At 52.6% G+C, this 11411-nt stretch overlaps 2 protein-coding genes across 4 annotated transcripts; one reads left to right on the top strand and one right to left on the bottom strand.

Annotated features, from left to right (window-relative positions):
- Nucleotides 1-1289: 1289 nt before the first annotated feature.
- PSMC3IP (PSMC3 interacting protein) lies at nt 1290-6394 on the top strand. Of its 2 annotated transcripts, XM_008149344.3 has the most exons (8): nt 1290-1441; nt 1532-1632; nt 1793-1882; nt 4597-4708; nt 5141-5286; nt 5397-5450; nt 5578-5637; nt 5717-6394. In XM_008149344.3, the coding sequence occupies exons 1-8, from the start codon at nt 1408-1410 to the stop codon at nt 5771-5773; spliced, it is 654 nt and encodes a 217-aa protein (XP_008147566.1). In that variant the 5' UTR covers nt 1290-1407; the 3' UTR covers nt 5774-6394. The 2 variants fall into 2 exon arrangements, with proteins under 2 accessions (XP_008147566.1, XP_054565387.1); XM_054709412.1 differs by lacking the exon at nt 5397-5450 and having other exon boundaries at nt 1335-1441.
- On the bottom strand, nt 6022-10951 carry MLX (MAX dimerization protein MLX). 2 transcript variants are annotated; one of them, XM_008149345.3, is made up of 8 exons: nt 10870-10951; nt 10278-10314; nt 9711-9800; nt 9335-9441; nt 8793-8892; nt 8501-8600; nt 7758-7959; nt 6022-7085 (listed from the first exon to the last, which is right to left on the bottom strand). In XM_008149345.3, exons 1-8 carry the CDS (start codon nt 10909-10911, stop codon nt 7029-7031), a joined length of 735 nt encoding a protein of 244 aa, XP_008147567.1. In that variant the 5' UTR covers nt 10912-10951; the 3' UTR covers nt 6022-7028. The 2 variants fall into 2 exon arrangements, with proteins under 2 accessions (XP_008147567.1, XP_008147568.1); XM_008149346.3 differs by lacking the exon at nt 9711-9800.
- Between the last annotated feature and the right edge of the window lie 460 nt (nt 10952-11411).

Here is an 11411-nt window from a genome sequence, read left to right as displayed (position 1 = left end):
ATAAATCTTCTATGAGAACAATATTTAAGAGACTAATGTTGAATGGTGTCCTACCCTTAATAGGTCTCTTGTTAATCTGGTATGTGATTAGAGGAGGTGAGAGCCTCAGAAGAGGAAGTCCAGGTGTGAGGACCCATTTGCCTATCGGGTTTTCCTTTGTGATGGTCAGAAAGTCACCATGGTATGAGGCCACTATCCCCTCCCCAGGAGAGCCCAGACATGAGCCTAACTGGCACTCTTGGCCAGCATCTAGCCTGCAGTTCCATCGTTTTAAATTATTTTTTTATTTTTAATCCTCACCTGAAGATGTTTTTACTGATTTCAGAGAGGGAAAGAAAAACATCGATGTATGAGAGAAACATTGGTTGCCTCCTGTACACACCCCACCAGACATCAAACCCACAACCTAAGTATGTGCCCCGACTGGAACAGAACCAGCAACCTTTCGGTGCCCAGTGACGCTCCAACCAACTGAGCCACACTGGCCTGGGCATCTAATTATCGATACATCTCCCTAAACGTGAAACAAGTATATTTCAAAGGCTAATGAGATTTTAGGTAACAGAAGGCTTTAAAAAGTAACACCATGTCCCTCCTCTGGATTGTTTGAGCTGCAGGGACAGCTGCTCTCTTGGCCTTCACCTGACCTCAGAAACTAGAAATACTTATTTTAAGCTTTGTCCCACTGGCCACTGTGGGCAGGAGTGGAAAGTACCTGCCAGGTGTTGCCATAAAATTGACTCGGCCAACAGGAAACTCTTCTAAAAGCTTTGCGGTTATAGCCCCCTCGCAGCCCTACCTTTCCTTGGCGTTCAAACCACAGCATGAACTGAGCGCCCCCTGTGTGCGGAGCTCGGTAACGAGCAAACAAAGGTGACTTCTTTCCAGGGTGTTTTCCTTACTAAGTCTACGATCACCCTTCTGCAAGTAGCCCTGGTTCCTGCTCTACAAATGGTAAGACTAACGGGCGAAGGGCCTCGGGCCGTGGGATAGGACGTGGCCCTGACCGTAACGGCGCTGTGACCTTGAGCGAGCCGATGGCCCAGCGGGAGTTGACCCTGAGGTTTCCCGCTGGAACCTTCGGCCTGTCAGCCGCCGCGGGGGCGGGGTCACCAAACCAAGGCGTGATTTACCCCGGCTTCCGTCCCGAGGGGGAAGAAGGGGGAGATTGGAAGCGCGTGCCCCCGCCTCCTCTGCAGAGCCTCCCAGGCAGGGGTGGCGCGCGGCGTCCCGGCTCCGGGCGGAAATCCACTAGGGGCCCCCGGAAGGGCCGCTGCGTTCCTCGCGAAGGAAGGCTTCCTCTTCCGCCAATCACCGCACGAGGCCCGCCCCTCCCGCCGCCGGAAGAAGCCGTTGCCCGGAGCAACTGTAACGTCCGGCTTTCGGAGTTGGGCGGCGGGAAAGGCCATGAGTAAAGGCAGGGCTGAAGCGGCGCCTGGAGGTACGCGGGCCTCGGGCACCGGGGAGACCCGGAGGGGAGCGGGTCAGGGGTCGGCTGAGTGACCCTCCCCTGTGTTTTCTCCTCCCGTAGCCCCCGGGATCCTCCTGAAGTACCTGCAGGAGCAGAACCGGCCCTACAGCGCCCAGGATGTGTTTGGGAACCTGCAGCGGGAGCACGGGCTGGGCAAGGCGGTGAGGACCCTCTCCCGGCATTCCTCCCCTGGGCACCCCTCAAGTCGGCCTGGGGTCCTGCCGTCTGGGCGCTGCCATCCTAGCCCTGGTCGCGCGCCGCCCTTCACACTGGCCGCCCGGCCCGAAGCCACTGATGGCTCCGCACTCTCGCCTCTGCCAGGCCGTGGTGAAGGCGCTGGAGCAGCTGGCCCAACAAGGCAAGATTAAAGAGAAGATGTACGGCAAGCAGAAGATTTATTTCGCGGACCAGGTGAGGGAAGTCTGCGCAAATTACGTCCCCCCCCCCCCCCCCCCCGTGTGCGAGCCTAATTTAGATGAATCAGCCCCAAGTATGAACTCTCTTTGGGAGAATTGAGGCAATCCATGAAACTCAGCTGTCTTACGCCATTAAAAGGGCCCCAGCCATCCTTTAAATCAGAGTGTGTACTCCCTTGCTATGATCCAAACTTCATGAGATTTCTATTCTTAAAATATGATAGATGACAGAAAATCCAAGATCCATTTATGCTTGGAAGTTCTTACTCCCAATCATCTAGATTAGAACCACCTTCTGCCAAATTATTTTCCTTCTGTCTCCACCTGCCTTCCTAAACACAATTAATTTTGTATCTCCAAAGGGATCTTTCAGAATCATTAGGGCTTCAGTAGGATGCGTCATCTCTCCCCTACTGGCTCCTCTCACATTCTTTCCTCTTCTTTCTCCCCCTCCCCTTCCCTCCTTCCCCTTTATTGATTTCAGGGAGGAAGGGAGAGAGAGAGAAAAAACAAAACCCAAAACATCCATGATGAGAGAGAATCATTGATCGGCTGCCTCCTGCATGCCCCCTCCTGGGGATCGAGCCTGCAACTTGGGCATGTGCCCTTGACCGGAATCGGACCTGTGACCTTTCAGTTGAAGGCTGACGCTTTATCCACTGAGCCATATCAGCTAGGGCACATTCTTCTTTCTTAATGGAATCAGTCTTCACCCAAGCCAGAGAGACGAGGGGGTCATTCTTAACCTCCCTTATCTCACGTGGCTAGCCAGCCATCAAGTCCAGCTGATTTTCCCCTTCTTGAATCCACATGCCATCACTGCTCTAGTTCAGATGCTCATCTATTGCAGTATCCTAACATCTCCTGGTCTCCTCAAACCTTGCAGCCAGAGCGATCTGTGTTCATGAAAATCTAGTCATGACATTTCCCTACCTAAAATTCTGGTGCCTCTGGAACAGGTAAAAGGCACTTGGAGACTTGTCCCAGCCTGCCTCTAACCTCATCTGTCCCTGTTATTTCTCCATCCATTAATACTAGACCATAAAATGTGTTTTTCTCCTGTCCTTTGCTCACTGTCTTTCCTTTGCCTGGAGTGTTTTAGTCCCTTCTTCCTCTTATACCTCTTTGCCCCGCTAACTTACTCATCCGTTAGAATTTCACTCAGGCATTGCCTTCTCTGGATGCTCTGAGCTCATGGCCTCTTGAGGTGCTTACCTCTTGAGCACACTGTAGTATAATTGTCTTTACTTGTCTCCCCCACTAAACTGTCCTAAGACAGACCCCGTTTCTCATTTATCTTCCTTTACTTAGCACCCCACAGTATTTAACATCCAGTAGACATTACTCGTTTAACTGAATCAAATCACCATCAAGGCTAATTTTCCTAAGATAGATTTTATTGTTACTATGTTGAAGGTCCCCTAAAGAAGTTGAAAAATTTTTTTTTCCTGTAAAGGGCCAGACAGTTGTTATGCTCTGCAGGCCAGGTGGCCTCTTGCCACAGCTACTCACCTGTCGACTACTCAAGTGCACCGGTGTAGAGCAAAAGCAGCCATAGGCAATAGTAATGAGTGGCTGTTTCAATATATTTTTGTTTAAAAAAAACCACATGCAGGATTTGGCTCACAGGCTGTAGTTTGCTGCCTCTTGTTGTAAAGGTTTAACATTGCCTTATAGAGTCCAGGCTGCCCAGGCTGGATTCACATCCTTTCTAACCCGCTCCCCTCACCAACTGATGAGACCCCCACCGAGCCCCAACACAGTCCCTTTTCTAGCAGCTCGTGTCTCATGGGAGGGCTCCTCAGACTTTATTACTAGTCCCTTAGCCACATCCCTCCACCATGCCTCTGCCTGTCCAGGCTCTTCCTGTTGTGGAAGCCCTCAGTCACCATCACTTTGGGAAGAATGTTCCTTTCCTCCTTCAGCCTAGTGAGAGATTTGACCACTAAACTGAAAGAAATTTGTCCTATTCAGTCTCCTGCCAACCTAGAAGCCCCTTGAGGACAGGCATTAGGTTTCAACTTTGATACCTTGTTTTTGGACCCAGTAGTCAATTGAATGATCTCTCAAAAGTACACTCCTGCTATTTTGGAAGGTCCTTTGGAAGGTTCTTGTGGGGCGCCAGCACGGCCATGGCATACTCAGCCCCAGGGCGCCTTATGTGCCGCGCCAGCTCAGCCAGGTTCAGTGAGCCCGGGTGGGGGCGGTGAAGGATTGGGAAAGACAGACAAGAGAAGGAAAGCTGGGACTCGGTGGGACGCTGCTTCCCTGATGGGGACCCAGCAGCGCCAACGCCCACCAGCCGTGTCTTTATTTCATAGCCGATGCCACGAGGCAGAGTAAGGGCGTGGTCAGGATGTTTACAACATTCTCGTGGGTTTCGATCTACTCAATTACATGCACCTGATCCAGCTTTGTTTACTTGAGGCCTATATCACTCAGGCACGTGGGGCCACGTGTTCGGACCATAGATTGAAGCTTACAACTACAGCTGTTGGCTATAATCGTGCGGGGAGGGCTCTGCCCTCCAAGCTGGGACTTGCACGTGGCCACGAGGACTGTGCCCTCTCATCGTCCAAGGCTTGAACCTGTCCAAACTCTGTAGCCGCGCCCCACAGGTTCTTAAGTGTGTGTGTGAATGTTGCCGTTTAGACGTGGGTTCCCATCCTGTGTCACACATCAGGCCACCTTTCTTCTTGTCTTTGGCAGGACCAGTTTGACACAGTGAGTGATGCTGACCTCCAAAGCTTGGATGCCAAAATCGTGACCCTCACTGCCAAGGTGCAGAGCTTGCAGCAGAGCTGCCGCCAAATGGAAGCTGGTAGGAATGGGCTGTTCTGGAGGGTGCCCCTAGCTAGGTCAGGGTCTGTCCAGAGGCCAGGAGTTACTAAGGAAACGGGTGTTGACTGCATTATTGTCTCATTGCACTGAGGATCCCTTTCCTGGGCTGCCATAGCATTTACGTTAAGAGAAATACATGACAGCTAATGGCTTTTGAAATACAAATGGGCAGGACATGCATCTGCTTTCCTTACCATGATTATCAGTATACTGTTCCCACACTTCCCTTTATTCCTGCTCCTCTAACTGGCTACAGCTTCCTGGACATTTCTAGAATAAGGGGCCCATTCTGGACCCTGGGTGTAAAACCCAGAGCAAGTGGAGGCCTGGTCTCCTACCTCAGGGAGTACCCACTGGAAGAGAACCCCTTCCTTGGGGGACAGCAAGTGATCTCAGGGAGATGTGGTTTCAGAGCTGAAGGAGTTAACTAGTGCCCTGACCACACCGGAGATGCAGAAAGAGATCCAGGAGTTAAAGAAGGAATGTGCTGGCTACACAGAGAGACTGAAGAACATCAAAGCGGCCACCAACCATGTGACCCCGGAAGAGAAAGAACAGGTGAGCTGGGAAGGAGGGCAGGCTGTGCAGAGAAGCCAGCACAAGAGTTGACCCCAGCGGCTGTCCTGCCGTGGGCTAAGGGCTTAGAGGGACCTGTTCCCCCTGCTTAGGTGTACAGAGAGAGGCAGAAGTACTGCAAGGAGTGGAGGAAGCGCAAGAGGATGGTAAGTGCAGAATTCCAAGGCAGGCCCTGGAAAATAGCACCTGCCGAGAAACTGCTGCCCGTGATGGATCTGTTAGGCAGTGCCAGGTACTGCCCATCCGCAAAGGGGTGGTTTTGTTTCTTGCCAGGCAACAGAGCTGTGTGACGCAATCCTTGAAGGATACCCCAAGAGTAAGAAGCAGTTCTTTGTAAGTGGTTTTCTTTCTCTTCCTTGCTCCCCTGGGGTTTCACCCAGAGGTCTCATTCACTTGTCTCATTGCCCCACAGGAAGAAGTTGGGATGGAGACAGATGAAGATTACAATGTCAAGCTCCCAGACCCCTGAGAGCCCCCGTGGTAGGACTGGTTATGGGGACAGAGTCCCAGACTGGCTGCCAGCTTTTTTCATTGTTACCGCTGCTTTCACCCTTTGAGCAGGGCAGTTGGGAGAGGGGCATAAACCAGAGGATTAGAGCGGGAGGGGAAGGAGAGAAGTGCTGGTCACCCAGAGATTGGGTACGCTCATTACATGGCCTAGAATGTAATTTCAGGTGCTTGTGCTTAACACTTAGACTTGGAACAAAACTAAAGGAAAGCATTTGGCAATATTTATTGTAATATAATTTGATATAAAAATATTTAATTTCCTTTGGATAATCAAACCCCCCAGATAACAAATCTGAGGAAGGCAAGAGGGAGGTTGGGGGACAAAGATAGAGGCTATTATACACAGCATTCAAGGAGTCCAGGGCCGCACCCTAGACTCTCTTGGGTTCCATATACCTCAGGCCTTCACCCACCCCCAAGTCCTGGGAGAAACGTAAGCAGCACATGAGAGATGGCAGAGCCACAGATACACCTGACAGAAAGCTGGGGTGGTTGAGGCCCAGCTGACTTTTTAAAATTGTAACTTTAGCAAAACTGTTTTGTTGTTATTTAGAGAAATAAAAACTTTTGTTACATTTGACTCTGCTGTGCAGCGCCAATGCCTGTGGGGACAGAGGGCAGGAGTAGGTGGGAGGTTGCTTCCCTCTGCTGCCCAGAGCGGGAAGAGACAATGGAGTAAGCGGCAGGAGCAGGACCCTGGCAGCTGAGCCAGCCAGAAAGCCATGGCTCTACCTTGGGCTGACCAGGCAGCTCTAGCCGAGGCATGAGCGGCCTTTCCCCTTCGTAGTTGTGGACGTCTTTTCTCTTCATGCTTTCCTCCAGAGCGACTACTGCCAAAATGGCCAAACTTGGGCCAGTTGTCACCCAAGATACCGAAACAGGCAAACAGTAGTTTCTAAATATGTGTAGATCATGTGCTGAAATCTGAGGCTTAAGGAAAGGGGGGGGGGGGGGGGCGAGTGCCCAGAGCAGACCCCCATTCTGAGGACTTTTATGGGGGGAAGACTGGGTAGGTTCGAGCTCTATAGTCAATATAATAAATTAATCAGAAGCTTTCACAAACACCCCAGCCCCACTGAGGACGAGGGAGGCCAGGGGGTGAAACATGAAAGAGAAACCAGCTGACTGGTGTACGGTGTCGCAGTCCAATCTCACAAGCCCAGTGGTTGTGACCAAGTAGGAGACTTGAGACCTCTTGTTGGCTCTTCTGCAGGTCAGTAAAGCTGGTTCTTCAGTTGGTGCAGGACACCAATCACGATCTCCCGTAGGGTCTGTTGAGGGCAGCAGAGCAAGAGAGATGATGCTCAGGTGAGGGCAGAGAGCTGTCTGGGACACCTGACCAGGTGCGCTCTTTCTAGTGGGGGGAGGGGGGAGCCCCTGGGAAACACTAATGTCTACAGTTTACTTTGCATGCCCCCAATGTGACAGCTATGTGATAATGTGGAAAATGTTAATGGTAGAATTTGGGTGATATATGAATATTCAATGTAAATTCTCTTGATGTTCCAGTATGTTTAAAGCGTCTCATAATAAAAATGTTTGAAAATAAAAACAAGAATCTGAGAAACAAGTTTAAGTCCCAGCAGAAGCAACTAGGCCTCAAAAGCAGAAGACTCAGTTTAATACCATTAACACACCACACCATTACAAATAATAAACTCCAGGAAAAGCTACCTTAGTAGGCCTGGTGTTGGGGCTAGAAATCTTTCCAAAAACCTACGTAATTCTGCTTTAAGTGATGGGGCTTACATCATACTTGATCAATGAAACCGTAACAGGAAAATGTACACTTTAGAAAGCAAAGAAGGGGGGGAACGAGTACTGAAGGTTGTAGAAACACCCTGAAGAAGCCTAAAATCTACCTGCTTTTCGAAAATGGCTTGGGTCACTTTGCCTAAAGGTGGGAGAAGACCCCAGGCCCTGCGACCACTGCTGCCCCATACCTGAGGCTTACAGTGCTCCTCAATCCAGCTGAAGACACAGGCCGACAGCTCCTGAAAGCTGGCCATGGAGATGGAAGCATTGAAAGACTGGAACAGCGAGTCCATGATGCCTTGAAACACATTGAACTTGACCTGGTCAGAAACCTGATCCTCCCCCTCGTGGGGGTTGTCCTGGTGTGCCTTCACAATCTGCTCGTAGTTCCTAAAAGCAAGCAGGCCAGGGCTAAGGTGCTACAGCAGCTCTGCCAAGCCAGGAATAATAGGGTGACCCCAATACCTCCCCCAACCAAGAAGATTCCTAGAGCGCTTTGGGAATATATTCATAAGCTAGTTACTGCTTTTAGGTTAAAAACAGACCTACACTGAGGGGCCAGATTATTATGATCCCTGAACGCATAATAATCTGGCCACTCAGTGTATATCCTATATAATAAAAGGCTAATATGCAAATTGTCCCCTTGACCAGGAGTTCGACCAGCAGGCAGGCCGGCCAACGGACCATGTTCCCCCCCCCCTGGCTAGACTGGCCGGACTCCACCCATACACAAATTCACATACACACACACACACACAGTGGCCAGATTATTATGTGTTCAGAGATCATAATAATCTGGCGCCTCTAAGTGGCCACCGGAGGGAGTGAGAATATTATCTGATGTGGCCTTTGAACAAAAGGGAGAGTGTGAACTGAAGTTGGCCCCAGTCCCCTCAGAAGCCCTGGTTCCCACAGTTCGGCACCTTACACTTTCATGATCTTTAGGGCCATGACGTCCTTGCGTAGTGTGGACACCTCCTCCTCCTGCTTTTTCTTCTCCTTGTGCAAAAACTGGATGTAGTCAATAGCTAGGGTGGAGGTGGGAAGAGGTGTGGCACAGAGGAAATCTCAGCCAGAGGACAAGGCTGATCTCGTTTCCCTTCTCCCCATTCCCCAAGTCTCCCGTTACAACCACCCAGAGGGCCAGGCCACACGTGGGTATGAGGGTGGCCTGCTCACAGCCCCATTGCTCCAACCCTCCAGTGCTCTCCCTGCCATACTCTTCTGCAGAACGATGGCTTTGCTGAGCTTTTGGGAGCCAATGGAGAAGTCCTGCTGCTGGCAGGTGGGGACGATGGTCTGAAGGTCGTCATAGCCTCTCTGTGGAGAGAGCAAGGGAAATAGATTCCTTAACTCTGAGGGGTTAAGACAAAGTGGCACAAAACTTTTCTTCCATGGCACTGAGTCCCATACTCACAAACTAGGGGTAAGGGGCTGGAAGGAGGGAGGTGTTCATGTCCAGCACAGGTGTCCTCAAACTATGGCCCGCGGGCCACATGCGGGTGTTTTTGCCATTTTGTTTTTTCACTTCAAAATAAGATACGTGCAGTGTGCATAGGAATTTGTTCATAGTTTTTTTTAAACTATAGTCCGGCCCTCCAACGGTCTGAGGGACAGTGAACTGGCCCCCTGTTTAAAAAGTGTGAGGACCCCTAGTAGACTATCTGCCCGCAGGTCGCTTGGGCCTGTCTAATGGGGTCAGGGCACAATGAGTCTGAAATACGCAGGACCTTCCTGTGCTGGCAGAGGCCTTCCCAATCACCTTGATGGCATCCCTCCTCTTCTGTTCAGCTTGCGTGTGTGCTCGCCGGCGCCGGTCCTTGTAGGACTCCTTGTAGGACTCCTGGTGGTAATCACTGTCCTCGTCATCTACACTCAGAGTTGGGGGCAGAAAGAGATCATTCTGGGGCCCAGTGAGACCCAGCTAACCCATCTTTCCCTAACTGGGAAAAAGAACGCAGTGCCCAGGTAGCAGATGGACACGGGAACTTAATATTCTAGATGAGGTAGAAGATGGTGAGACCCTGTGTCTAGCACTAGGGCTCTAGCACCCCATGCGGATGGCTGGAGCGTCCTAAGAAAGATACTAAAATGATGGCATATCTGAGCCCCGCCAGATGGGGGATGTGGCTGCCTACCTGTGTTAGGGACGGAAGAGGCACTGGTGGAACCGATGCTATTAGCTCTGGACACTACACTCCCCTTGCGGGAGCTTTCTACAAAAAGCCCTGGAAAAGAGAGGCCCCAATCACTAAGGGGTAAGGTGCGGGGTGGCGGGGGACACTGCTAGGCCCTCAGACTCCTGTGGGCACAACGGCTCCCTGATCCTTAAATGCTGACCTCTCCCCCTTAAACCAAAAGCTAGCCATACTGGGCCAGCCACGCTGCAATGCTCCTGCAATGCTCCTGGGGTCTAACCTGCTCCGCTGGCCTGCAATGGTACTGTTGGTTCACAAAGTAACACCTGGGCTTGATGAGGGTGAGAGTGACCAGCTGTCACCATTTCCATCACTTCCCTGTTCCAGAGCAGAGGGAACTAGGATCACCCTCCCATGCCTCCTGCGCTTGTCCTCCCGCTCCTCCCTCACTGTTTCCGGCTCAGAGACAGTGGACGGTGGTCAGCTGTGGCTGCCAAGGCCAAGCGAATCTACAGGGCTGAAGTGGGAGTGGCACTCCAGAGCTGAAGCCGGTGGGGAGGCACTCACCGGGGTCCAGGCTGTTGTCGCTGCAGGCATACTCCACCTGCGGCACCCAGCAAGGGGGAAAAGCTCATCAGACCTCCGTCCCCGGAGGAAGCCTCTTCCATTCACTCTGTGCATCCAATCGTATGCACTCAGGCAGGTGCGCAGGCAACGGAAGGACCAGCACGCACGTGAGCAGGCAATTGAAGGACCGACACGCACGTGAGCAGGCAATTGAAGGACCAACACGCACGTGCGCAGGCAACTGAAGGACGGACGGACACACACCGGCGCGCGCAAGAAACTGAAGGATTTCCCCGAGAGCCAAGACCGGCTAGGTCGTGGGAGCGCCGCCCCTCGGCAGGATCCCGCCTGCCCAACACCTCCACCCCCGCAGCCCCAAACCCGTCCCCTCACACTCGCGCACACACGCCTCGGTCACCTCCCCACCTTAGCACGCGCGGGGGGTGAGCTGTCTTCTCTGGAGCCCCGGGCCCGGAGGGCGGAAGCAGGGGTACTTTGGGCACCGGAGCGACCTCCCTCATCTTCCGGACCCCCTACGTACACGCGCCCGCCCCGCCCTCCCCTCACCGGCGTGCTCGCCCGCGGAGCTTGCCTTGACCCAGGGGTCCTCCAGAGAAACGCCGGGTTCCGTCATCTCCGACCCACCGCACCGGAAACCAGCCAGCGGGCCGGCCACTGTCGCCAGGAAAAGCGAGGCACGCCCACGTGACCCAAACCAGCCAATCCGCGGCCGAGGAGAAAGGGGCGGGGCGACGTGCGTGCGCAGCCAGGGAACACCGAACCCGCCGAGTGGGCTGAGCTAGCTGTTGGGCTGACATAGGCTGCTTTGGGGAGGTCACCCTGTTGGTCTTCCTCCCTTGGGGCAGGCAGGCGGCAAGAAGCGCATTCTGTGAAATGGGGTCCCTTCAAAAGGCTTGTTCCAGTAATGTTTGCAGCCAGTGTGCACACACAGGCACACTGCCAGGCCTAGGCGTCCTGGGGATGCCTTTCTCCCTGGCCCACCAATCCGTCCAGCCACCACCGTGTCCAACCTCACCAGGCTGCAGGCTCTGTGATGGCAGAGGCCCGCCTGGCGTGTTGAAGGATGGTCCTCCAACATCAAGCCTAGGATCCAGCTGGGTACTTGTGGAATTA

The sequence above is a fragment of the Eptesicus fuscus genome, chromosome 20, assembly GCF_027574615.1.
Source record: "Eptesicus fuscus isolate TK198812 chromosome 20, DD_ASM_mEF_20220401, whole genome shotgun sequence".
Lineage (NCBI taxonomy): Eukaryota > Metazoa > Chordata > Mammalia > Chiroptera > Vespertilionidae > Eptesicus > Eptesicus fuscus.
The sequence above is the reverse complement of the archived record's forward strand: the minus strand, read 5'-3'. Positions and strand labels throughout refer to the sequence as shown.

What these genes read in the sequence shown, in the direction of transcription:
- PSMC3IP (XM_008149344.3), top strand. Translation starts at nt 1,408, where the DNA reads ATGAGTAAAGGCAGGGCTGAAGCGGCGCCTGGAG. An exon ending in CCCCGGAAGAGAAAGAACAG is followed by an intron (nt 5,287 to 5,396) that starts GTGAGCTGGGAA and finishes CCCCCTGCTTAG; the next exon opens with GTGTACAGAGAGAGGCAGAA. An exon ending in GGAGGAAGCGCAAGAGGATG is followed by an intron (nt 5,451 to 5,577) that starts GTAAGTGCAGAA and finishes GTTTCTTGCCAG; the next exon opens with GCAACAGAGCTGTGTGACGC.
- MLX (XM_008149345.3), bottom strand. Translation starts at nt 10,911, where the DNA reads ATGACGGAACCCGGCGTTTCTCTGGAGGACCCCTGGGTCAAG. An exon ending in TGGAGGACCCCTGGGTCAAG is followed by an intron (nt 10,315 to 10,869) that starts GCAAGCTCCGCG and finishes TGGGTGCCGCAG; the next exon opens with GTGGAGTATGCCTGCAGCGA. An exon ending in AGCCATCGTTCTGCAGAAGA is followed by an intron (nt 8,601 to 8,792) that starts GTATGGCAGGGA and finishes CCTCCACCCTAG; the next exon opens with CTATTGACTACATCCAGTTT.